This window comes from Mustela putorius, unplaced genomic scaffold, assembly GCF_011764305.1.
Source record: "Mustela putorius furo isolate JIRA1106 unplaced genomic scaffold, ASM1176430v1.1 tig00000589_pilon_pilon_pilon, whole genome shotgun sequence".
Classification (NCBI taxonomy): domain Eukaryota; kingdom Metazoa; phylum Chordata; class Mammalia; order Carnivora; family Mustelidae; genus Mustela; species Mustela putorius.
In genome coordinates, this window is record NW_025421425.1 from 1,642,977 (window position 1) to 1,670,616 (window position 27,640).

General features: G+C 47.0%; 1 protein-coding gene across 7 annotated transcripts in view; it reads right to left on the minus strand.

Moving 5' to 3' along the window:
• Positions 1-27,640, minus strand: part of SEMA5A (semaphorin 5A) — a 466,937-nt gene that overhangs the window by 287,752 nt on the left and 151,545 nt on the right. For 5 of the 7 annotated variants that reach the window (XM_045082005.1, XM_045082008.1, XM_004761227.3 and 2 more), the window contains one exon: positions 16,410-16,607. In XM_045082005.1, the coding sequence (XP_044937940.1) occupies positions 16,410-16,530 (121 nt within the window). In that variant the 5' untranslated portion in view covers positions 16,531-16,607. Of the gene's footprint in view, positions 1-16,409; positions 16,608-20,398; positions 20,569-21,048; positions 21,373-27,640 lie in introns of those variants that run through there. The other 2 variants (XM_045082007.1, XM_045082006.1) reach the window with 2 other exon arrangements.

Here is a 27,640-nt window from a genome sequence, read left to right on the forward strand (position 1 = left end):
TATGGTAAGTGTATGTTTAACTTTTGCAGCAACCGTATGTCTTCCAAATGCTGCGCCATCTTGCGTTATCAGCAGCACACCGGGAAAGGTCTAGTCCCACCACATCCTTGCCATTGTTCAGTACTATCAGTCCTTGTAGTCGCTCTGCTGCGTGTGCAGAGGTGCGACACTGTGGCTGCCATCCGTATTGTTCCAAATGGCCTAAAGCCCTAGGCCATTTCTTAAAATCTAAATGATTTTCTTATTCCATTGGAGGAATTTCCTTATATATGGTGGACACAAACCTTTGGTAGATAGATACACGTCTGGTAATTATTTCTGGCTTGCTCTTCCTTATTCTCAATAATATCTTTGAAGAGCAAATATTTTTAAATTTGATGTGCTCTAGTTTATACAAAAGTATGTACGTGCTATTGGGGATTTTTAAAATCCTAATAAATCCTTGCCTAATCCAAGGTCTCAAGATTTTTTTCATAGGTTTCCTTCTAGTAGTTTTATAATTTTAGCTCTGAACTATAGGCCGATGATCCATTTCAGTCCATCTTCGCATATGAGATATCCAATTTTTTCCAGCACCATTTGTTAAAGGACTATCCTTTCCTCATTAAATTACCATGGCTACTTTGTTGAAAATTAACTGACAACGTATGAGCGCATCTGTTTCTGGTCTCTGCTTTCTGTTACATTGATGTACACATGTTCATCCTCGTGCAAACATCACATAGTCTCGAATTTCGGTATTGTCAGCCTTCCAATATCGTTATCTTGTCTCAATACTATTTTAGCCTTTCTAAATCCTTTGCCTTTCCATAGACATTTTAAAACCAGCTTTTTGATTTACATAATAAAAGCACAATAAGATTCTGATTCGATTTGCATGACCCTATAGATTGCAATACATATGCTACAGCTGAACTGATATCTTAACACTGAATTTCTGAATTATGAATATTTATCTCCATTTGTTTAGGTCTTTTTAATTTTCTCAGTAATGCTTTTGTAGCTTTCAGTGTTTGGCTCATGTACATATTTAGCTAAATGTATCCTTATTTCATATTTAAGAGCCACTATAAATGATAAAATTTAATTTCAATTTCTAATTTAGTTAATATATCACAATGCGATTGAATATTTTTATAATCACTTTGTATCTTAAAATCAGGAGCTAACTTATTTGTTCTAATAGTTTTCTTTAAAATGTTAATTAGTATGTTCCTTATAATCTTCTTTGCAAAAAAAGAGAAAGAGAAAAAGAAGTCAACTTTAACTCTTCTTTTCTAATCTGTATGTCATTTGTTTATTGTATTACTTCCACTATAATATTTATCTGTTAGAACCCATATAATATTTATCTGTTAGTGCAGTGGTTAACTAAATGTTAGACTAGAAGAGGAAAGAGTGAACATCCTTGTGGGGAAAGCATTCAGCCTTTCAACCTTAAGTATCATGTTAGATTTCAATTTTTTTAAGCTGCCTTTAGTAAGTTTATAGATAAATTTTACTCCTAGATTTTTTTGTTTTTATCATGAACTTTATCAAATGATTTCTCTATATCTATGGAGGTAATTCTTTAAAGGATTTCATGTACTTATTTATTGAGAGAGAGTGCACATGTGAGTGGAGGGAAGGGCAGAGGGGAAGGGAGAGGAAGAGGGGAGGAACACCAGGTAGACGATGCCCTGAGCATGGACCCCACATAGGGCTCAATGTCACAACCCTGAGATCATGACCTGAACCAAAACCAACAGTCAGATACTTAACTTACAGAACCACCCAGGCCCCCTGAGATGAAATATTTTTTAAAATATTTGTCAGTTAATACATTGATTTACACTGATTGATTTTCAAGTGTTAAACCTTAGAAATCCAATACAATCTTGCATTTATAGGATAAAACCCAGTTGGACATGATACATTATCCTTCTTAGAAATTACCAGATTCAACTGCTAAGATGTTATTAAGGATTTTTGTGCTTATGTCCATGAGAGATAATGGTCTGTAGTTTTGTATTTTGGAATATCTTCTCTGGTTTTGGTAAGAGAGTAATGATGACTTCTTTCAAAAGCTGAAAAGTGTTCCAGCATGTTCTACTCTGGAAGAGTTCCAACCTCAAGTAGAATGCATGTCTTTTTTTTAGTCCTTTCTTAAATATTTATCAAATTCACTCCTGAAGCCATCTGGGTCTGAAGTTCTCTTTGTTGTCAGATTTTTAACTATAAATTGAATTCCTTTAATGGATATTAAATTATCCAGATTATATGTCTCTTAAGTGAACTTCAATATACTGAATGTTCAAAGAATTTGCCCATTTCATCTAAATGACCAGGCTGGCACACGGGCTGGAAACTCATGCAGGAGTTGATGGTGCAGTCCTCAGGCAGAATTTCTTTTTTTTTTTCTTAAAGATTTTTTTTTTAATTTATTTATTTGACAGACAGATCATAAGTAGGCAGAGAGGCAGGCAGAGAGAGAGGAGGAAGCAGGCCCCCTACTGAGCAGAGAGCCCAATGCGGATGTAGGGCTCCATCCCAGGACCCTGGGATCATGACCTGAGCCGAAGGCAGAGGCTTTAAACCACTGAGCCACCCAGGCGCCCCGTGCCCATTTCATCTAAATTGTCAAATTTATTGGCATAAACTTGCTCATTGTATTCTATCATTAGCCTCTTTATTTCTATAGGCTCTGTAGAGATGTCTCCTCATGTGTTCCTAACATTGACAAATATGTCTTCTCTCTTGGTCCTAACCAATCTGGTTAGAGACTTATTGATTTTGTTGATCTTGTTAAAATGTTAGCTTTTAGTTTACTTGATCTTCATTATAATTTCCCCTTAAATGACTTATGCTCTTATCTTTATTTTCTTCTCCTTCCTGTTTTCCACAGATTTAATTTGCTTTTTTAATACTTCCCTAAGATTCCAAAATCATTGATAATAGATATTCTTCTATCTCTAATACAAATAAATAACATACAAATTCTTCCCTAAGTTCTGCTCTAACCACATCCCACAAATTTAGATAATCTGTGCTTTTATTATCACTCAAATCAAAATATTTTAAAAATTCCTTCATAATCTGTTCTTTTACCTATGAGTTACTTAGAATTATATTGCTTAAAGTCCAACATAATTTTCCATATATCATTGATTTTTAGTTTGATTCTTATGTGCTCATAGATCACATGGGCATGACTTCAACACTTTTACACGGACTGAGACTTGATTTATGCCGATCTCTGTTTGGACTCCCCATCACCGTAGTCTGCCTTGGAAACTACTTCCAGGACCTAAGGCTATCACAGGACTCATTTATTTCCTTTGTCTAATTACAATTCTGTTCAACTCTCCACCTCTGATCCACTGTCAGAAAATGTAGTTCCTAATATTTTGTCTGGTTTTCTTGTTTGAAGCAAGAGGGTAAATCAAATCCCATAATTCCATCATGCCTAGTTGGTAAAGTCCAATATATCATTTTCCATCTTAAAAATAAATGTAATCTGTTTACCAAATCGCGGTCAAACAATAGATACATATGACAGAAGCTCTCTGAAAGTCTGTATATAATTTCTAAAATTAATATTAGACATGATGGTTAAAGACTCTATAACATGAAAGAAGGAGCCACACATTCCTACATTTGCTCTGATTTGCATTTTTAGTCCCCAAACTAATTAATTTGGATCTCAGATTTATACCTTGATCCATGAATCTATCACGTGAGCTTCTATGTCCCCACTGTGAAATGGAGGATTTATGATTTCCAGGCTGGGGCTTTATTTTTACAGATATGCTTCTTAAAAGTAAGCTTGACCCTTTGGAACTAAGAAATAGAAGCATGCAAATGAGTTTTAAATTTTACTAAATTGCGCTTACTAAATTCAGAAAATGTTTAAATCTGACCTGAACCATTCGTGTAATGATTTGAAATTCTCCCTTTAACTCCCAGATGAGACTTTCTCAACACACCTTGGCATTATCCAGTGATTAACATTAAAAACCAGACAAAAGTCACAGAGACCAAATATTCAGATTTCTTGCTCAGTACATCACTGCTCGTTCCTAAAATTACTGTGCTTCAGAATTTTAAAAACTTTTTTTTTTTAATTTTTTAAATTTATAACAGTACTCATTGTTTTTGCACCACACCCAGTGCTTGGGGTGCTACAGGAGTGCTACATTTAAGTATAAAGGCAGCTACCTTTAACGTTAGCTATAATGACAGCCGGCACTATAGGTCTCTGTACTTCTCTATACACACAAACACACACAAACTCTCACTTCCCCTACTCAGTCTTGAAAAGGTGGTACTATCATCCCCATATTTTTAAGTGCTAACGGAGGCACAGAATTATTAACTTGCCCAAGTTCACACATTGACTAAGTTACAGGACACAAACCCAGAATCTTGTCTCCTGGCCATATTGCTCTTTTATTTTTATTTTTTTTAAGATTTTTTATTTATTTATTCAACAGACAAAGATCACAAGTAGGCAGAGAGGCAGGCAGAGAGAGGGGGGAAGCAGGGTCCCTGCTGAGCAGAGAGCCTGATGCGGGGCTAGATCCCAGGACCCTGAGATCATGACCAGAAACACAGAGGCTCAACCCACTGAAGCCACCCAGGCGCCCCCATACTGCTCTCTTATACTCTACAGCTGCTAGTAATGATCTCAATTAAGGGAGAGCGGCGGGGGGGGGGGGGGGGGGGGGGGGGCGGGTAAGACCAACTTCTGAGATTTCTCCTTTTATACAGAGAAGCCTCACACAGTATGGTTCCTTACAAGTTACTGGGGCAATTCATTCTTGGGCCATTGTTCAAGGGATATTCATATTCAAATTACGTGGCCTGTTCCAGAGTCCTCTGAAGTACCTGACTATCCCTCTACAGAGTAATTCACTGCTTACTGGTTTATGGACTAGGCTTAACCACTAGGTTTAGAGATTTGGAGGCCATTTGGCATATGCATGTTCCTCTCCTGCTAATACTAATGTTGGCCTCTTGTTTTTCTGATGTTCAGGGCCAAGTCTCTAGGTTTTGGCCAGTTAGACCACCATGGACAGAACTTTTTTTTGACTTGGCTCCTAGAACATCTCTGAATATCCCTTCTCCATCTTATCTGCTGTTTCATGTCTCTCAACTCTATGTACTGAATTATTCCAGGGCTCACTCATTACGCTTCTTCTCCTTTCTATGTACACTCTTTCCCCTAGAGAGCTCAGCCAGCCTACAGATTAAAATGCTATCTGTATGTCAATAACTCCCAAATGTGTACCTCGGGCCAAGACTGCTCCCCAGAGGTCCAGACTTGTGTTTGCAACTATTTGACATTTCCATCCAGATGCCAAAGAAGCATCTCCAGCTTCACATTCCCAAAACGGAGCTCCAATACTCTTTCCAAATGCGACCGTCCTATACCCTTCCTCATCGTCCGCTCTTCCAGCTGCTTCTGAGCAGCTGGAAAACCCGCAGAGTCCCTCCTGCTCTTCTCTTTCTCTCTCAGCACGGACACAATCTGAAAGGAAATACTTTGGATTTGACTTCCAAAGTAAGCTATATCAGAACACAACCACTGTTCCCTGCGTCTGCTGCTAACACCGTCATCCGAGCCGCTACCACCTCTAGTCTCGATTACTCACCAGCCCCCAAACCGGTCTCCCAATCCTGCTTCCCACCCAGTCACCTGCAACTCACTCCATCCTCAGCACAGCAGCCGGCATGATCCTTCTAAGTCACATTAGATGACAACAATCCTCTACCACAAACTTCCCATCTCGCTCAAGATAAAAACCAAAATACTTGAAGGCCCTACAGGATCTGGTCCCTGCTATCCTTCTCACCGCATCTCCATCACTCTCCCCGCCAAGATTCACCCCACTGTGGTCATTCTAGCCTCCCTGCTGTTACTCAAACCCTACCAAGCATGATCCCACCCCAGAGCCTTTGCACCTGCCCTTCCCTCTACCTGGAACACTGTTTCCTCAGTTATCTCCATGGCTTGCCCCTCACCAATTTAAGTCCAGACTCAATGCCTCCACTGTATACATCATAATCATTCAGGTAAACAGAAACCACCTTACATAGGCTGAACAGAGAAAACTCAACATACACAATTCATTGCAAAGATAATGTGAAAATTCAAAAAGCAACAGGATGAAGGATTGCTCCTGAGAAAGCCAAAAAGAAGAAAGCATGACCCACGGAGACGAGTAGCTCTAACAAGCTGGGCCAGAGCCCGTAAGCCTCTATGGCTGCTGAGCTCTTGTCCAGCAGCTCGGACCCAAGTGGAAATTGCCAGAAAGGCCCACCTCACTCCTCGGCTGCGCTCAGCTACCAGAGGCATCCACGTGACCTTCCGTATTCCACTCCAGCTCCTGCTGCCTCTTCCCATTCACGCATCCCCACAGGAGAGCCGCTGGCAAGGGAGCCGGGGAAATCTTTCAGACTCGCTGGCGGGCCACACAGAGCCCCCAAAAGGCGCGAGTGTGTGCCTGAGGGCCAGACCGCTCCCATACCTGATAAACTCACTCCCTGCTTTCCACTTCTCAGCCTCGTGTAACCCCCTCTGTCTCCCACCATCTTACTCTAGCCTATTCCCCCTCACGGAATGTAAAATCAGGGCGCACCAAGATCGCCACCTGTTTTGTTTGTTGGGGTAACTCCAGTGACTGGAACCAGCCCACCCGAGGTGCTCCATAAATACCAATTAAGTTATTAGCGAGCTGGACCCTCCTTTTATCCTCAAACAGAGCAGAAGCTAAAACACTCTGTGGCCTGAAGCCAAGGAATCGAGAGGCACAAAAAATCAAAATACACGGGAGAACGACAATCGTTAATCATTCGTCTGGGAGCTACCACGAGCACTCTGCTAGCCTGGCATCAGGGTCCCGCGTTATTGATTTTATTTATAGGGTCTGTGGGCTCTCTAACAGGCAGCCCAGGGAGGCTCTCAAGGTGGGAATGATCCAACAGCTTTACCACAACCTGTCGCACGGCGGGCTGGAGGAATGTATCCGACCCGACACAGCATGCGACGCCGTGCAACACGTTTGATGAGGCTCTCTGAGGTCACCCCCGAGTCCCCTGAGGGAAATGGGAAAGCAAAGGGGAAATTAAGGAACAGCCCTTCCTATAAGGCTGAAGTCACCTTCTGGACCTTCCTCACTCCACACAAAGCAAGCTTTAGGAAATAAAGTGATAGTGCGATGATTACATTAGGAAACAAACTACATTTAGAAACCTCGATGGACTCCTTTCTGCGTCATCAATGTTCTAGATCATCAGTAATCGAGAAACGTCAGCCCCGCTGTCTGTTGGAGCTGGTGTCATGCTTCGTCTCTCCAGTGTAACCGTGGCTGTGTGTCCTGCCTGATATTAGAGTAAGACAAGAGAAGCAAAAGCCAAGAAGAATACCGTCGGAATAAAACTTCCTCACTCTAGGGGTGCTTGGGTGGCTCATTTGGTTAAGCATCTGCCTTCGGCTCACGTCATGATCCCAGGGTCCTGGGTTCTAGCCCCGCATCAGGCTCCCTGCTTGGCCGGAAGCCTGTTTCTCCCTCTCCCACTCCCCCTGCTTGTGTTCCTTCTCTGGCTCTCTCTCAATCGGTCACATAAATAAACTCTTAAAAAAAAGAAAAAAAAACTTCATTCACTCTAAATTTACTCTTCATCTCTTACTTCATATATAAAATAAGGATAAGACTTTTTTTCTGCCTCCAGCATGAGAACGGATGAAGGGCCCACGTAATGCTTAGAGAGACTAGAATATGCGCACAGATAAATAAAGTATAGTGACATACCATCTGAGGACAAGTGAAATGACTGCTTTAAATCGGAATCCTGACAATAACGTAACAAAATCTTATTCCCCAGTCTTAATGCAATCCCATCACATACTTCACTTATATGGTATTCCATTTGTAGCCTTAAAATGATAGAAACTATTTCCCCACCTAGACAAATCAATCAAATAAATTGAAATTTTTATCTCGAGATACAATATAGATGTTCAATCTTATACATAATTTCATTAGTGGCCTTAAAACACAAAAAATAATACTGAAGACATTAATAATTCTCAAAACCCAATACACCGTTTTCATCAGAACCCAATTGTTATTTGTTAAAAAAAGACAAAGAAAGAACAGACAATAAGGACTGTCTCAGCTCTCAACGGTCAAAGACGAATAACGACAGTAAAGTTCAATGTTGCAGGTCTCGTGGGGGGCTCAGTGGGTTAAGTGTCTGCCTTCAGCTTGGGTCATGATCCCAGGGTCCTAGGATCGAGCATCAGGCTCACTCCTCAGTGGGGACTCTGCTTCTCCCTCTGCCTCTTCCCTGTTCATGCTCTCTCTCACTCTCTCTCAAATAAATAAATAAAATCTTAAAAAACAAACAAAGAAAAATGGTTCAATGCAGGTATTGGAACCAAATCACCCAGTGCGTAACCCATGGTGGTTTATTCTGCATTTCTTCTACCTTCATGTGTACTCATGAATGATCACGATATGCCTACGTTACAGAGTTGAAAACTGGTGGATTTTTTATTTCATTTTTGAAAGATTTTATTTATTTATTTGACAGAAAGAGATCACAAGTAGGCAGAGGGGCAGGCAGAGAGAGGGGGGAAGCAGGTTCTCTGCTGAGCAGAGAGCCCAACGCAGAGCTCAATCCCAGGACCCTGAGATTATGACCTGAGCCAAAAGCAGAGGTTTAACCCCACTGAGCCACCCAGGCACCCCGAAAAGTGGTATATTTTTTAAATATTCCATTTTTCAGAGAGCACACTAGCAACAGACGTGACAATAAAAAATGTATTCCCAAATGCAGTTTTTAATGTACAAAACAGGCAGCATCCCTATGCCTTCGTGGCTTCGCCTGCAAATAGGTTGGAATATTTTGCCCGTGTGATTCTGACAGCACGTTATACGAAACGTCCAGTCATGTGCATGATAACAAAAGTCAAATTATTTATGGAACCAAGACCTTGTAAGGCTCCATAAAAACACTCTTCCTCCCCAGATAAACTCCCAGGAGGGCAACTCATATCCTGTTATGAAACCAAAACAAATCACACTTGGTTTATGCAGGTTTTACATTGTACAAAGGAGAACCTTGCCTTCAAGAGTGTTCTCCACAGTCAGCAGAGTCTCGCCATACCTACACGCTAATCGGAGTCATATGAAAACATTAGAACTAAGTAATAAAATGAATTTCCCACCATATATTTTGAATTAAAATAATTTTTCCTAATCCTCCCTTGGAGAAAGGAGGCCACTGTCCTACAGTCACACGCATCATTGACTGCGAAGGTCACACGGCCGATCTGAGGCAGATGAATGGGGAGAATCAAGCCAAGTCACTTCAGTTCAGGCTCAGGCACCCAAAGACCGTGAAATTTCTAAAATCTTCTGGGAAACAGAAATCATCTCCGGCAGCCCTTCCTGTAGGGATGAGGGCCCAGGTCCTCATCCTTAGAGAATGGGGGCCACCCAGCCAGCGCCGACATCACAGGCCTGACTGGGGCACCGGACCCCAGCACGCCACAACCCAGAGGAGCCATGGAGCACCATGGGAGACCACGGAACTGTGGGACACGCGTGGGGCCAGGGGACACGTGGAGCTGTGGCACAGAAACGAGGCCTTTGGCCCCCTTCTGCCATCCTCATCCTTGGGCGTTGGGAGGGAATTGAGGCCGCCCAGGCTATGCCTTCTTCAGCCCCACGGGAAGCAGGTGGCACAGTGAGGAAGCCTGTGGTCCCAGGGACAGTAAGGCAGCCACGGAAGGAGACAACTGTTGGGACAGTGGCGGGAATGGTGGCCAGTGGGGCGGTATTGTGTACACAGGGACACGTGTACACAGCCACCTTACAGACTGGAAGGAAGACCTCCCTCTGTCTCAGAGGTGGGAAGAGGCTGTGGGTCCCAGTAAGTGACCCCGAAGAAGACAGTTACAGAGTACGTCAGAGATGACTGCTGCCAACATTTAACAAACCAATGCTTCCAGCACACACACACGCAAATCCAATGGAATATAATTATAGGATTCAAAAGAAAGAGCAGAATTTGTGAAAAATATCCATACCATGGTATGAAAATAGATCCCAAGTTCAAAACCCTACATTGCACATTTTACACCATGGTTCCTTCAATGACCTAAGACTTCCCGAGGAGATTAAAGACAGCTGTTGAAACACAAGGGCCACGCCACTCCCAGTCCTGCCCCCGTGGTTCCAGCTTGGACTGGAACACCCGTTTTGATCCCCTCAGATGTCTCTCCCGAGATGTGGGCCAAATGCCGCTAACCCGCGTGCAGCGTTTATACGGCGCTGTCCAGAGTTCCCAAACACGTCCCTGACCCATCGGGGAGTCCCCAGGCAGGGAGGCCGTCCACGGGAACACCAAGGAGTCAGAGGTCAAGATCTCAGGGATCCTAGCGTGGAAAAACCGCTCCCTGGCCGATTCCGCAGGCAGGAGGAATCTTAGTAATCATTAATATTAAGCGCTGCCAGAGAAGGCACCGAAGACAGGCTTCCAGATTCATCATGATATCCAGCCTCCGAGGCAAATAAAGCCTAATTGTGGCTTGACCTACCCCACTGGTGGTCCTCCTCCGTGCCTGCTGCAAAACTGTCCCCTGTAAACCAACTCCTCTAAGCGGAGAGCACTCTAATAACAAGCACGCTGGGTGCACTGTGATCAATAAGCAAGCAAAGGCAGAATACGGCACATCGCCTTAAGTGGACATTAAACGTTTAAAACTCATTGCAGAGATGGTTATGAGACTCAGTAAGCATGCTGAGAAACAGGCTGTCTTGAAGGGTCACTATTTTTTCCCGCTTTATTGGAGCAGACATTTCAGCCAATGACAAGGACCGACATGTCAACGGCGTGTCTGCAACGGGACGGGCGTGTCGGCCACGGGACGGGCTGTTTCAGCGGCCGCTCCACGGTCAAGGACAAATGTCCCAGAACACGCAGTCAAGGGTCTGACCCTGCAAACACAGCAAGCTCTTAGAGTGTGTCCAGCAAGGAAGTCTGCTCCACACGAGAAGCCCATGGGGGCAAATATTTTATCTAGGATGGGGGGGGCTCCTGCCAGCCTCTCCCACACACACCTCCCCCCGCCCCCAGAAACTGAAGCAAGGCTTCAACAGAGCGAGCTTCGCCGTATGCAGACCCGACTGCACAGCCGGCCCACGGCGGGCAGAGCGCCTCCGAGGCAGAAGTAAATCATGAAGGTTCACGTGTACGCGGAATTCAAGATGTTACAAGTCGAGGCCATGCAGTCCTGACTTTTTTACTTTTCCACGTTCCCTCGGGCCTTCTCCAACGTTCTCGTACCGTCACGCTCTCCACAGAAGCCTTCATGCAGGACACCAGGGCCTTCCCGCTGGGGGGTAACCTGGGCCTTTTCAAGGATGAACTCGGGCCCTAACATCCCCCAGGGAGTCTCTGGTGTGTGTTGTGACGAACAGCCTCACCCCGTCTTCAGAGAAGTCCTTCCTTCCTAAGCCGCTGTGCTCTCAGCCCATGGCCTGCCTACTCCTTCCCCACCGAGAGGGAGAGATGGAGGTCCTCAGGGACCCCCTCCCCTTGCAGCCACCCCCACCGCTAACTCTCCTGCGTCCTGGGCCCCCCGGCCCCCCTCCCCCCCGACTCACCGGAGGTGGGGTCCGCTTCCTGTAGCCTAATCTCCCCCCTGCGCCCAGTATCCGATCCCCCTTACGGCCCGGGGACTCTGCCTAATCAGTGACCGCCTCCTCTCCGCAGCCTCTTCTGCCACCTGGCCTTTCCCCATCGCCACTTAAGGATGATTAAGTGACGCGCTCTCCGAGGCTGTCCCGGCGCTCCCGTCCCTGCCGGCCGAGCCGATCGCCGGCTCCTTTTCTAACCCCCCCCCTTCACCGCACATTTGTTTCTCTGCTTGTTACCATCTAGTTTCTTCCCCCAGCGCTGTCCTGAAACTGCTCGGACATATGCCACGGCTTAGATTTAACTGTGTCCCCTCTCTCCACCTCCCCGAAAAAGACCCACGGAAGGCCCAACCTTGGGGTCTGTGAATGAGACCTTACTTGGAATGAGGGTCTTTTCCGATGTCATTCGTTACGATGGGCTCATGCTGGGTGAGGGTGAGCCTTACTCCAGCGTGACCAGCATCTTTATAAAGAGGAGCCCACGAAAAGACACAGCGACGCCAAGAGCATGCCCTGTGCGTCCGGACTCAGGCTGGAGGGATGAACCAGGGAGCCTGGGAAGGCCACGGCCAGCGGACGACTCCCAGAAGTTAAGAGGCAAAGGATTCTTCCCTAGAGCGGTCACAGAAAGCAGGGCCCTTCTGACACCTGGGGTGTCTGTTGTTGTTGCTGTTTTGTTTTTCTACTTCTGGCCTCCAGAACTGTGAGAAAGGATATTTCTGCTGTTACAAGCCACCCTGTTACCGGAGCCCTAGGAAGGTAATGTACAGATCGTAGGACTCCCAGGGCCTCCCCGACCAAAGTCCGGGACAAAACCACAAGGAGTCGGTCGCTCTGGGCCACGTCAGCCTCGAACTCAGCATCATCTGATGCGCGGAGGGCGGCCTCTCCCTTCCCGATGCTCATGAGGGGGCACAGCCCACCGGATGGCGGGCAGGAACTCAGCTTTCTCAATCTAAGAATCATCATGTTCCATTCCCTTCTCTACTCCATACGGAATCGACAGCAAGCACAGTCCGGCTCCCGCCCCTTGAGCTTAGTGCCTCGTGCCTGCTCGCTCCGATCACGGAGGCGACCTCAGGACGGGCTCTCCCTGCTGCCTCGGCCACTCTGAACACGGGGACTATCCAGGTGGGCAGCGCTTCTCAACAGGCCTCCCGATGCGGGACGATGCGGGACCCCTGCAGCCACGTGAGCCTCGTCTCCCCGACCTCCTCTCCATAACCTGAAGGAAGGGTTCGTGGCTCACCTCACAGGAAGCGTGCCGGGACCTGTGAGAGCCCCTCCCTCACGCCAGGGCCTTGGCCCTTGTTCTCTGCTCTCCCCAAGGCACCTTTCCACTCATCACACTCCTAAACACGTTCGAGAACCATTCAGGGCTCATCTCTGCTGTCTTTGCCTCATCCCAGAAGCCTGAAACGACCCCCCTAAAACCCGGGCTCTCAGGTCCAGACGCCCCCTTTCCTGGGCTCCCTCGGCACCCAGCCAACACACCTCTTAGGATCCTGAACAGAATGTAATGCAATGTTCCTTTGGTTTACAGTCCCAGAGATATCCTAACCCCCTACATGGGGACTGTTTTCTTGCTCTACCTCCTCAGTATTTAGTACAAACCATGGTACGGAACAGACGCCTATTAAATGTTTGCTAAACATTTGCTCCAACTTAAACATAAACAAGTTAAAATTATGCTGGGAGATCCTTAATGAGCTATGGGATTAGTCCAAATCCCAAAGAGTGATAGTACACTCCCCCGGAAAGGCTGGTGGGAAAGAGATCCTCACACCCAGGGCAAAGGAGAACCCAAAATGGCACCACCTTCATGAAAGGGAACTGGGCGGTATCTAGCAACACCACATATGCATTTACCCTTTGATCCAACAGTCCCAGTGCTAGGAATCTCTGCCGGCGGTACCCTTGCAAAGGATTAAGCAATGTCTCAAGTAGGCATCACTCATCGTAACTCTACCCATGACCACAGAGGAAAGAACACACCCTCAATGTCTCCGCGTTGGGAGCTGCTGGTACACTTTGGTCCATCACACAGTGAAGAGCTCTGTGCTCTGGAAAGGAGTGGCAGGGAGCCCGCCGCTGGGGTGTGGACTCCATGATATGCCACCATGTCAAGAAAATGCTAGATGGCGAAGAGAAGCAGGGACCATAAAACAGATGTAAAACAGCTGAGTGCAGAGAGAGGGAACGGGCGGAGGAAGCACGAGTGAGGGTAGATTCTCTGAACTTTCCTTGTTTTCCTTAATGAAACCTTGCAACACGACAAAATAAAGTAAATTCTTTTTTTTAATTTCTAAAAATCAAAAGGGAAATTAAACAAATGAAACGCACCCGGGTTTCAAGTCGGTAGCATCGCCGCGCAGAAGGAAACGACTTCAAGCGAAGTAATTGCTTCCGTTTCCCAAGGCCCTGGGCAGCCGGAGGCCTGAAAGAAGAGAAGCCGACCACCGCACAGGGGCTTCAGTGGTCAAAAACGACTACAGTTGCTGGACTCTCGCTCTGAAATGACACAGGGTCTGCTGCAGAGAAAGGCAAAGGAATGTTCTGGTAGCGGCAGAGACCCAGGACTCTGTGCCCAGGACAAAAAGACACAGACAGAAGGTAGAGAGAGGAGGCTGAGAGAAGCCGAGCATCCCGGAGGAGAGCTGGAAGCACCCGGAGCAATCACGGCGCCATTTTAAAACTTTTTCCTGACCTCTGTGCACGGAAAAGACCTAACACTGGGGACATGTGTGCTTCAATCAGCCCAAAATGGCCGATGCTCAGGTCGACGGGAGGAAGTGATGGGAGGGAAGGAGTCAGGAGCATCTTGCTGCCCCAGAGAGCAAGCCGCTGGCACAGGCACCTGGGTGATGTCAGAAGAGCTCAGGAGCCCACTTGAAGAGGCTTCCTTGGGCTTCAAATGAGATGATTTCACCCCTGTAAGCATCAAAACTGCAGCTGCTTGAAATATTTTAAATGTTAACATCCATACGGTAACAACGATTCTAATAGCCAAAATAAGCAAACAAGACAAAACAAAAAGTAAACGTAACACCTCACTTGCTCCCTTCACATAATGTTAGAAAACCAACTAGTCTTTTAAATAAATAAATAAATAAATAAATAAAAATAAAAACCTAGGGAAGGAAAAAAGCATTAATTCTTACTTTTCTAAGCCTCAGAATATTCAAATAGTTGATAAGGGAAACTTACTTTATACAGAAGTATTCTTGCTATTCAATGAAGAAAGAATAATAAAATTAGGAAATCCCAGCTTTACAGCATTGGATGAATCAGTAGGTCTAGGCCGTGACCATCACTGACTGCTAATTTCACACCTAGACAAGAACCGCCTCCCCACGGAGGACACAGCAGCATCCGTGCCACAGGGAAGACAGAAAGATGTGAACCCGAATCAAAGCCGCCTCCTGATACCACTATGAGTTTACACAAATACTCAGGACAGAAGAACATGTGAACACCAAGGGGACGCACTTGGCAAAATCCAGACTGTGGGAAACTCAAAAGGACAAACAGCTCGGATTTCTTCTGTAATTAATTTGCACAGGGAGCAAAACCACCACAACGAAACAGCAGAAGACCAGCGGTTGCAGAGCATGAGCTACATTTAGATCCTGAGTCAACCCAACGGTACCAAGAAAACACATCCGCATTCATGAGACCATCAGGGATCTTACAATACTCACTGGATGTCAAATGATTTTATGGAATTAGGTTGGGGTTTTTGGGTAGATTTTAGGGGTTTTTTGTTTTGTTTCGCATTTTTGGTCTGATGCAATAATGGTGCTGGGAATCCCCTTTCTTTCATAGTCATGCACTGAAAGAATACAGATACAGTTACATGATTTTTTGAATTTGCTTTAAAGTAATCTGGTGGGGGTGGGGTGAAGCATGGGTGGGATTTAAAAGAAAAAGCCGGACCGTGAATGAATGAGTGTTGGGTTGGGCATTCCGTAGACAATTCTTTCTCTTTTTGCAAAAATTTGAAATTTTTCATGATATGAAGTTTAAAACATAACAAAACATAAAGCTATTTATCAGATACATTATTAAAATACAGTATCTAATTAGTTATATAGTTAGCTTGATAATATAACTGAAAGTACCTTGAGGGCAGGAACCAAGACTAATTTATTTTTCATCCTGAAAGCTTAGAGTACCCACGGTACAGAGAGCCCTAAATGAATTCTGATAAATAAAAGAAAAAGGTGACCAGATATACATACTAAGTAATTAATCCCACAGATCCAAGACGTCCTTAAGACAGTAAATCAATTCCATCTGCCGTGCCGTGTCAGATAGGGACCAAGGCACCAAGTTTGGTGGTAAGACTAAGGCTTTGCTGGGAAACGCCAAAGGGAATTTTTTGTTACTTGGGGTTGTTATTCTTTCTGTGGATCACATTTTCAGGCCCTGGTTCGAATACCAAGGAGGCTCGCAGCGCCTTTGAATAAAGGCGACCTCGACAATGGGATTCTCTACCCGCGATGACTCCGATTTTGAATTCTTCTCAAGATCGTAGTAATCAGTTTCCAGACAGGAAATTCTTGCAGTGCAGGATTTTGTATTCTTGCTCGTATTTTAAACAATGTCTAAAGTGAGAGTCCCAGAATGCCAGGGCAATAACCAGCGCTATTCTCTATCCCTGACCATGGAAAGTGCATGTAAGTGGCACCCTTGTGTTCGGGGGGGCCTGCCCCTCACCTTTATAGGAGATGACCGGGTGCTCCGCTCGCTGGCACTGAGACGCGTCTGATTCCAGCTGGGCGAGTCTCCACCACCCCACGATGGAGAGTAGCCATGCAATGGCGCGGGTCCCCTTCATGGTGGACAGACAGCCTTGGACTCAGGGCACGTGTCTTCTAACCAGAAGCTCGCCTTTCTGTCATGTGGGGCAAATGCCTAAAACACACAAAAGAGAACGATGAGATGACGGTGAGTTCACGTGTTCTGGTGGGCGGGGCGGTCTTTTCGTGAGGCCTCATCACGATCTCTTTAAAAATGAGAGCTTTTGGGTGCTTGACAAACCTACCTTTTTCTAGGTGGCATTTCAAATATGTGCATCTTGGTACAGACCTCTCTTCCTCCCATAATTTTGGGAAATAACCCATTTATTATAAAAGAAGGAGAAATGTTCAAGTTTAAGCCATACCCAGTCATCACTCATGAAGAAAGCAGCTTCAGACTTGTAACCGCTGATGACTTTTCCCTTGAAATGTCTTCCTCACCCCCTTCATGCTCACGTAGAAATCCTGAAGCTCCCTGCCTTTCCCTTTCTGACACCTGAAGCCCCTGTTTAACAATGCCACGACCACAGTCTTCTCTCAATAACCTGATATTATGCTACCCAATTCTTAAATTAAAACTGCCCATATTTGGTGAATTTGTCCTTTAAAATTTATAGATGACCTGCCTGCAAAGTTCCTTGCTAGAAATTAGACGTGAGTCCAAAAAAAAAAAAAAAAAATCATAGTGAGCACCTACTGGGTGATATGAAATTCCTAGGCTGGGAGCTGGAAGGCTTTAAAGATTACGAATAATTGAGAAGATTAATAAGCTTTAAAATAAGGTGGGCTTGTAAAAATAACTACAAGCTAAGCCATTAGAAAAGTGTGCATAGGGGCTGGAGTGTTCTAGGACTTAGGAGAGCGCCACCACTGTTGAGAGGAACCCATGACAGGTCCCGTGAGGAGCTCACATTTGGGATCCATACTGAGGATAAAGAGGTTCTAGAAGTGCATTTCAAGCGAAGGGCAGAGGATGAAAACAAGCTCCTGAGGAAGGAGGCAGTAATGACAGTTTGGGGCATGGCTTACTGTACTTGAGACAGACCCCAACAGATGTAAAGGAGAGTTAGCGAGAAGCAGCTTAGACAGGGGGGGGGTTAAGATCCGGAAGGGGCTCCACGCCAAGCTCTGAGGTCTCCATTTCTAGTCAGCAAGTACCATGGTCTAGTCACTGCAGAAGAAACGGAAAGGGTTGGTCTCCGAATACCGAATGCGGGAAACTGGACAGTGAAGAACATTAAGATAGAGAAGCTAATTTGAACCTACAGCAACTACTCGAAGAGAAATAAATGAAGCTGGAACTTGAGGCGTTATCCCTGTGAATAGAAATTCAGGCAAGACAGCAATCTGGCACATTAAATTTGGCCGCAGCTTCTTCCACGCAGGTTCGACCCGGGTTCATGCCCGTTCTCTCGACTCTGAATTGGCTCAGTAACTGTTTTATTCACTCAAGTTTCACTGAAGTGATGGCACGCTAGTTTCCAAGCCCAGGTCCTAAGAGCCTGGCAATTTCCACCTCCTGTCTCTTAGAACACCTTCCCTGGGGTGCTAAGAAACCAGATCAGAAGTCCAACTACCCCGAAACAGTCATGTTGCCGAGACCAATTGGACCTTTCCCGCTGAGCCCAGCTTCCCAGCCTTCCCCACCAAAGCACCTGACTGATATGTGAGCAAAGCCAAAAGCCACCAAGAAACTTCAATATCACAAAAGCAAAAGAATCACCCAATTGAGCTCTGCCCCCAATCCTACCCTCCAAAGTATGAAATATAACAAAACAGGGGTTGTTCTAATCTGCTACATTTGGGGGAAAAGAAAGCAAAGAGCCACAGACAGACTCAAGACAGAGAGTATCAGTGACCACCAGAGCAGCAGTGTTCCTCATTTAAATGTCAGAATCCACAGAAGAACTTTGTTTAGATGAGAGCGTGAGCCTTCGGTTTCACAAGTGTGCAGCTGAAGACGCTGAGGGAATATTTAAGGGAAGGCAGCAGGCTGCTCAAAATCCAGGTTGGGTGTTCAGAAAAATAGGAATTCGGAGACAGCACTTGAGGTCTGGAAGATGGACATTCTGGGTGAGGTTTAGCTTCAGCAGGGGAAAGCATGGAAGCAAAAGAAAGGGTTAAAAAGAACCCCTCCCCCCAACTGGGCAACTGTAATTTCACAAGTGACCCTACAAAGAGAAGGAAAACAGAAATGGAGCACCAGAGACACAGGGCAACCCAGAAATCCAGGGAGATTGGAGCACAGATATTACACATTTTATTTTAATTTTTTAAGGAGCGAAGAGCAAATTCTTCCCTTGCACACACTTTTTCCATGTGTCAGACCCAAGCTAACACACAATCCCTTCCGTTAACTGTGAACCGAGTCAGACAGCCCCACAGCCCACGGACCTGCCCCACGCTGACAGCAGCCTCGCTCCCAGCTCCAGCCGGACACCGCAGCCTCCAGAAGGAAAGAGAGAGAAAAGCCACGCAAGTGCCTGGAACGTGCCTTCCCTGTCACTTTCAGAAAGTGACAATTACGGAAGCGGGCCATGCGCTGTCAGTCCCGTGGAAAGGCAGCTAAAATGGGACACGGAGTTCGATGGCGAGGAGACAAAATTACACACTGCCCACGTTAACCTAAGGAAAGCGCATTGCATGAGAACAGGTGGTTTCTAGAAGTTTGTAATTTTCAGGCTCTAACAGGGTACCTTTTTTCTCTAAATAAAGACCCTCTAAATAGCCGTCCTGGTTAGGTGCCAGGGAAGGGCATTCAGTCTTTGCTGAGAGGGGGCTTTTCTCAGAAGCCACCCGGCGAGCTGATTCCTTGAATCATCTTTCCGTCCACACAGCTTAGATCTCGGGCTCTAAGGTCCCTCCATCCAGGACTCGGCAACTCCAGCTTCCCCTGAATACAACAAAGCCCTCCTCTCTTGCGGGTGCATATTTATATGAGGGATTTTAGCGCCCATCTCAGCACTACTGACAACTAGAGCCGGATAATTCTTTTCTCTGGCAGCTACTCTGTGAACCCAGCAGCATCCCTGGTCTCCACCCACTCAACACCAGCATCGGCCCCCGCCCCACACGTGCCAACAAAAATCGCCTCAATTGCCAAATCGCTCCCGGTTGAGACCTGATTACCAAGGATCATCTTCCCTCCCCTCTTTAGAAATCAGACAAGCAACGATCACTTGATCGTTTCTTTTAAAATACATAAATTACCCAACTGACTTTGTATGGACTCATTTCAGCAAAATTCCGATAAAAATGGAAGCCTCGTTAATTACAACTACTTGCTATGCTGGGCAGATGCATGAGGAAGGAAATTTCAAGGGATCAATTTCAATAAAAGTCATTCTGGGTTCATCCTAGCACCTCTGGAATTTTTCAAAATATATTAGGTGATTTAATGCTAAACAAGAGAGTTTGCCAATAGGCAGATGTAGCACAACAGGCTGGGTTGGGGACAAATAAAACATTTTTTTCTGCATCTGCTTCAAAATCCCTGAAGCCTTCCTTTCTTTCCTGATGTGGGAGGCGCCCTCTATAAGCACCATCTCCATAAGCAAAACTCTGTACGTGAGTGTTTGTGCAATAAATAACATTTCCCATTCACACCCACGCTGCAAATGAATAGGCTTGGGCAAACAAAAAAAAATGACTGTTCCTTTTAGTAAAAAAAAAAATGTTGTCAGATAAAAAAAGAAATCCAAAGAATGAAAGTTTACACAGAAAGTTCTGCTTCGGGAACAAAGTCTAACCAGTTATTAATAAAAAAAGAGACCTACAAGGAGCTTAACATACTTCTGGGCAGGCGAGGCTATTTCTTCTGAACTCCAGACCTACTGTGTGTTTGGAAACATCCAGACCCACTGGTGCAGTTCAGAATCCACAGACACCCTCCGACCCGGCTCCTACCTGCTGGCTTGATGGGCTGTCATGGGAGAGAAGATGCCAGATCGGGCAGGGAACGGAGTCTCTGCGCTGGCCGGGAGGACTCAGGTAGCCGTGCCCCACACCCGCCTGCCCACCTGCCTTCGGAGCAGCCACCCTTGTATCAAAGGGCTGAGGCACACGGGGACAAGTCAGCCCATGGAAACATCAGAAACACAAAAGGCAGGACAAGCAGGAGGGGGTGGACAGACAGCTCCTCCTGTTAGGTGGACGTGTCACGATCTTTCCACCTCTTGGCCCTATTCCAAGGTATCAGATGAACAGCTCACCCAAAGGCTAAAGTCCCAGCCCAAACTGAAAGAAACATTCCTCTATCAGGCACCCCTGTCCCCCCAGCCCCCCTGTACTGCACCTGCACCACCACCACCACCACCACCACCACCACCACCCCCCCCCCCCCATCCCCTGGCACGGCCAAATACGGGTCCAGGGTCCATTGCACAATCATCAGTTGCTGCCAGGAAAACAGCCCTGCCCTATTCAAAACCCTCAGGATTCCTTCTAGGCTTTTTCAAAGAAGGCAGCGTGCCCCCTCACCAAACCTGCATCTGCTGAGTCTCCATCCACTCCTCCCACGGCAAAGGCTTTCTTTCCATCAGCCTCTCTGGCCTCACCGGGGTCCGCACAGCAAGGCTTGCAGCCGCATCGGTACGTCTGCTGGGGCCACGGGCGTCCCTGAGTCCTTCCGCGCCCCCGAGGCTCAGGCCGGGTCCCCCTCCAGCCCACGTGGCGGCTCCTTTGCAGGGACCAAGGGCTACCAGTTACGGTAGCTGCCTCCCCATCACGGGTGGCACGGACGCTCACACGATGCCCTGTCTCCCAGCTGGACTCATTTCAAAACAGACTGAACACCCCGTTACGGTGGCAGGTCGACGCGTTCCCACACGCTCGCCGCCGTCTGCTTGAATCCGGACTCACGGGGCCACCCCTCGACTGAGCATTTGCGATTCACCCATCCCTTGCCCTGAGCAAACAACGCTGGGAGGTGGCTGTGCCGTCCCCTGGCACACGGGACAGGAAATGAGTCACCAGCCCATGGAATGTGAGGTGAGAGGGAGGTGAGATCACTTTGTAGCAGAGAAGTCAGAGGCTCAGGCGAGGTCAAGGATCCTGCGGGTGAATGAAGGTAGGAGCAAGTGAGGGCATGGGGGCCTCTGGCCAGCCGCACTGAAGGGGGCACCTGTGCCCGAGGAGCAGCCCTCCAGCACGGCGGGGCAGAGATGCAGAGGCCACGGTCCAGCCAAGATCGGTCGAGCAAGCAAACGTCTATCTTTTGATAACTGTCAGCCAGAAGCCGGAGCAAAGTCTCAGGAAACACGGGAGAAAGGAGACAGAAACCGTTCCTTCTGAACAGGTTCCAGTCACAGTCAGTGCTCGGAAAAGAGGAACGAGCGGCTGATCCAGGAGGACCACAGCATGGGCTGCCTTCGGGGCTGGAGGGCACGTATCTTGAATGAATCTAGGGTCTTTCTTCAAGACAGGATCAGATATTCTAGGCGCTCCACAGGAAATGGGATTAAATGAAGAATCAATAAAACACTAAGCTCACGTTAATGCACAGTGCTCGAGGAAATGGATTCTCCTAACCTTTTTCAAAACCAATAACTGCACATCTTATTCTTTGGGAAATAAAGTGAAATTAAAGCTTTGTTGTTATGGCGTAGAGTCTATGAGAAAAGTCAGAGTGTTCCCCAAACATATTGCATCTTTGATCGTTAACATATGGATTTTTTTTGGTAAAAACGTAGTCCTTTTTATATTATTTTAACCCATGTGCCTTGATTTCCTAGTTTCAGCCAAAAAAGATTTAACATCAATGAATTAGAGAATTTTAGGAATGTGTTCATGGAAACACGGACTGACATGACAGACGGGCACCACTGCTGCCCCCTTCGGGTAACTGGGTAAGGAGCTGGCTCTGTTACTCACAGATTGTTAGCCCGTCTGAACCGAGATAAGATGGAATTTTATGACTATATAAAATGACCTCATGATATAAATGGGGAAAAACCAAACATTAAATGATTTTGTGCATTTCAGTAACGGTTTGGCTCCAGTGACCTCGGTTTGTATCTCTCTACAAAGGGAACCGTTATTACCATTTTGCCTTGTTCCCCTTGTTTAGCGCCAGATCGCCTGGAGGAGCCGTAAAAGTAAATGAAGTCCATTAGATAAAATTATATTTACACAAAGGCAATATTAATTTTATCTGTCAGCAGGTTTTAAAACGAAGCGAAAGTTCACTCAATCCATTTCTGTGCTACCTGAAGCAACCAGAGGCCCGAAAGGAAGGAAGGAAGGACGGACGGATGGACAGACAGAAGGAAGAAGAGAGAGAAAGAGGGAGAGGGAGAGGGGAGGGGAGGGGAGGGTCGGGGAGGTAGAGGAGGAAGGGAGAAAAGAAGGAAGGGGGAGGGAGAGAGGGAGGAAAAGGAAAGGAAAAGAAAAATAATGGCCCCTAAGGCGATACAACTATGACAACAACTTCTAGGAGATTTATCCAGAGACATCCCCAAGGCAGGAAATTCACATGGACACAATCAGAAATCAAATGATCCGTGACTCCTGGTGGATAAATGAGTATTCATAGCTCCCCCCTGGTTTGCTTTTGGGTTTGTTTGTTTGTTTGTTTGTTTTAAGATTTTATTTATTTATTTGCCAGAGAGAGGAAGCACCCTCAGGGGTAGGGTAGACACAGAGGGAGAGGGAGAAGCAGACTCCCCGCTGAGCAGGGAGCCCGAGGCAGGACTCGATCCCACGACCCCGGGATCGCGACCGGAGCCAAAGGGAGACACTTCACGACGGAGCCCCCCAGGCGCCCCTCCCGTCGGCGTTTAGTTCAGCCAAGTAGGCCCCGGCGCCGCTAGTTTCCTTGTGGACCAGGAGAGGCACCGCGGAGGCCGGCGCGCACCGGCACACCGCGGCAGCGGGACGGACCGGTGCGCCCCGGTGTCTCCGCGGCCAACCAGCGTGGCCGTCACCTGGTCGCCGCCGACCCCGACCCCGACCGGAGAGCTCGCGCACCGGCTGTCCGCGCGGCTCTCCTGCTCGCCGACTGTCCCTTGGGCACCTCCCAGCCCCCCTTCCCCGGGGTCCTAACAGCCCAGCGTTCCTGTGAGCTTGTTCATCCGGAACGCCCACTTCTCCGTCCTCCCTTCGAAGGAAGGGGCACCCCGAGCACTGCGGGACCGTCGTTTCTTCTGTGTGCGCGCGCTCCGTGGCCGTGTCCTCCAACTCACGCGACTTTCCATCCTTTCTAAAACCCGGTGCCTTCCAAATCTAGAACACTCTGCGAGACCTCTGCCCACAACCCACATACATAAACCAAAATAGACGTCTTCACACAAAGAGGCAGAGGTTCGTCCTCTACAGGGGACCCCATCAGCGGCCTCCGCCGACTGTCTCCTTCCGCCTGTCCACCCCTTGGCCACCCCGTGGACTCAGGTGCGGCCATGGTCTGGGGACTCGCCTTCCGCTTCCCCCTCCTTCACCTCGTCCCCACCCCCACCCGCCCCCGGCACGGGGTCGCTACACCCAACACGACTCTGCGCACCCCCATCCACAGGCGTGCCCTCCGCCCCCACCCAACCACAGGCCTCTCTTTCTGGCCTGCACAAGGTCCGCGGTTCCTTGACGGGCCTCCCCGCCGCTCCCCCCAATCACCAAGCTCCGTCGGAGTTCACGATGCTCGCCTGGCCCCACGGAACAGCCACGCCCGTCTCTGCTACAGCCTCAATCACCGGAAAACACCATTCTGGGGGTTTCTGCCTCGCTCTAAAGCAGGCTGCGGGAAATGTCAGCCTCCGGACATCACGGGCATAGGACAGACGAACAACCACCACCGGGGAAACGAATCCCTGCAGAGAAAATAATGCAAACCCACACCCACCTCTCCACCTTCCTCACAAAGCTTACGCTCCCATCCATACGCCGTCCACGTCCTGCTGTCGTCTGTGACTCTGCTCTTCCTTGTCACAGATGTTCTATTCCTCCATTAAAATTCTCTTAACATCTGGTCCAAATACAAAGATTCCCATGGTTTTGAAAAATGTCCTTTCTAAATGTCATAATTTTCCAATTAATGGTCAAAGGGATGAAGGCATTATTACAGGCAGAGCGGCTGAGAAGAGGAAGTCTCCTGGGCCTCGAAACACGAAAGCACATGGAAGACATAACCGAAGTGTGTGAATCCGGAGGGGCTCGCCTAAGCTATTCTGGGACACCATAACCCCTTGGAACCACTTGAAAAGTCAGAGGACAGGAAAAGGAGCATATTATAATTTATAGGAGAAATCCATTTATCAAGTTCATTATCCTAGGGTGTTTTAAAACACAAATACCTTGAAATATTGTAAGATCTATTTACGGAAAATGGACTGCTGGTACACTTGAAAAAAAACAAGCATTATTTAATGAAAAGTCTCCTGGTTTATTGTTTTCAGATTTCAGTTGGGAACAACCTTTGTGCCTGATATCCAATAATATCTATTCACAATGGATCAGATATGTCACAGTTGACACATCAGACTTTATTCAAATCTGTCACCATCTTCAGTCTTAAAAAAATAAAAAATAAAACAGGAGGCCTCAAGAGAACTACTGTCATCCCCCCTTATCCGTCCGTGGCTCTGCTATCCATAGTCCCAGCCACCCTTAGTCAACCACAGCCCAGAGGCAGTTGAGCCTACTTCTGACGTGGGGCCCGAAGGTCAGTCGTAGCGTCACAGGACGTCACAGCACCTGCGTCACTCACTGCATTTCCCTTCGTCACACAGGCATTTCGTTACCTCACACCACACGAGAAGAAGGACGGATACAGGACGATAAGGTACCTAACTCTGATCACAGTATGTTCTTATACTGCTCTCTCTCGGTTAGCTGTTGTTGTCAGTCTCTTCCTAGGCCTGATGGAAAAACTGAATTGTCATCGATACGCATTACTAAAAAACATGGGCCATAGAGAGTTTGGTACTATTTGTGGTTTCAGACATCTGCTGAGGGTCTTCGAACATATCCCCAGGAAACAGGGAGAGATAAGGGGGGGCCTACTTTATTTGTAATTTTGGGGTCAGTTTATTAAAAACAAGAATAAATGGGGCACCTGGGTGGCTTGGTCAGTTAAGCATCCCACTCTTGATTTCGGTTGGGGTCATGATCTCTGGGTCGTGAGACTGAGCCCCACATCAGGCTCCGTGCTGGGTGTAGAGCCTGCTTACGATTCTCTCTCCCCTCTCTCTCTCCTCTCTCTCTCTGCCCCTGCACCCCTGCTCGCTCTCGTTCCCTTGCTCTCTATCCCTCCCTCTTTTAAAAAAATAAAATAAAATAAAAACAAGAATAAGAAATCATCACTAAAATTAAAAACCACTAAGACCTATCATACCAAAATCGAAGATTCCACCAGAGAATAATAAAATGTAAGAACCTGCAGGGAGGGCTCTCTGCTTCCGCGCAGTATATGACTGTATCTCTTTCTTTGCTGAGATAAACCTATAAAACAAGCATTAGAATTCTTACCTATTTCACAGATGGGGCACTCAAGGAGGCCCCCTAAGTAGATGAAAGAAGTAAAACTTTTCCCACATTAAGTCCCTGGCTTCATTTTTTTTTTTTTTTTTGAATTTTATTTTATTTTTTCTATGTCCCAAAAGCCCACCTGCAGATACTGTCCCTGACTAAACTAACGGCTGATTCTCCCCTGCCCCAAATCAGCTTCCTGCCTCAATTCTCTGTCACAGCTAGAAGCACTTTGTTCTCCCTGATTTCCCCACAGGACACTGGAAAGCCACCAGTGAACTGTGCCAATGGCATCACACCCCTGTCCTCTCCTCGTGTCTCCACAGCTGCTGTCCCAGACTAGGCCACTTCATCTCTGACCTGGACTCAGTGAGTGGGAGCCCCGCTAGTCAGTCTTGGGGCTTTTCCCTCTCGCCCCCTCAACAGTCCCTTCTCTACGTTGTAACCGGGTTAATCTTTGTGCAGAGTCCGAAGAAGTCTGCCTCAGAGAAGCAGAGAGTAAAATGGTAGCCGCCAGGGCCCGGGGTAGTGGGAGAAACAGGGAGATGTTGGTCAAGGGGGGACAGAGTTTCAGCTGGGAAGAATGAGTCAGCGCTGCAGGTCGCACGTAGAGCACGGTGACTAGGGTTAATGATGCTGTACTGGAAATTAGAATTTGCTATAAGAGTAGATCTTAACGTGTTCAACACACACACACACACACACACACACACACATAACTCTGTATGGTGATGGATGTGTTACTTGGCTTGACTGTGACAATCACTTCACGATGTATACATACATCAAAACACCACACTGTACATCATAAAAATATACCTTGTTTGTCGTGACACCTCAATAAAGCTGGAAAAAGCAACGGTAATAAAATATCTGTGTATTTTTAAAGGAATGTTGGTAGAGGCAATAAGGCTATATTAAAAGGGGGGAGGGGACGAGACTTAATGAGATGAGGTGCTTTCCCTGCTTAAAGCCTTTGAAATACCCTCCCTTCACAACCTCTCACAAATGCAAACCCTTGACCCCAACTAAGAACCGCTATGGAGTCGGCCCACCCACTGCTGCACCTACACCAGGACCCCCGGTTCCACGCCCAGACCACAAAATGGGCACGCGCGCGCGCACACACACACACACACACGCGCGCGCACACATGCTGGGATCTTGTCTCTGGTCCTTGAACTCACCAAAGTCTTCACCTTTCAGACAGCACCTGTGGGCATGTGGGTCCCAAAGTCTTTTCTCAGGCTCCTTTCAAACTGCCGCCTTTCTCTTTCCACTCAGATGTCACCTACTCAAAGGCATCCCCAGCCAGGCCAGCTAGAGCACCGTGTCTTACTCTCCACTGGATTCTGTGATTTTTCTCTTCATGTCACTTCAAACTACTTGAAATCACTCTACTGACAGATTTGTTTATGGCCTGTTTAACCTACTCAGACGGAAGCCTTGAACTGAGCCTTAGTTCTGTTCATTTGCTATTCCCCCAGGCCCAGAAGAGAGTAGGACACATAATAAATACTATTGACTGAGGACTAAGTCCTAGAGGGGCTAGAAGCCAAGATAGTCTTTGTCCAAGTGATAGAAAACACCCTTGTGCCGATCCACACTTTCTGCCAGCGCCACTGAGTACAGCTTATGGCAAATTTCAGGAGAATTTCGATGGAAAACGACAAGTTCACTGGCAGGAAATCA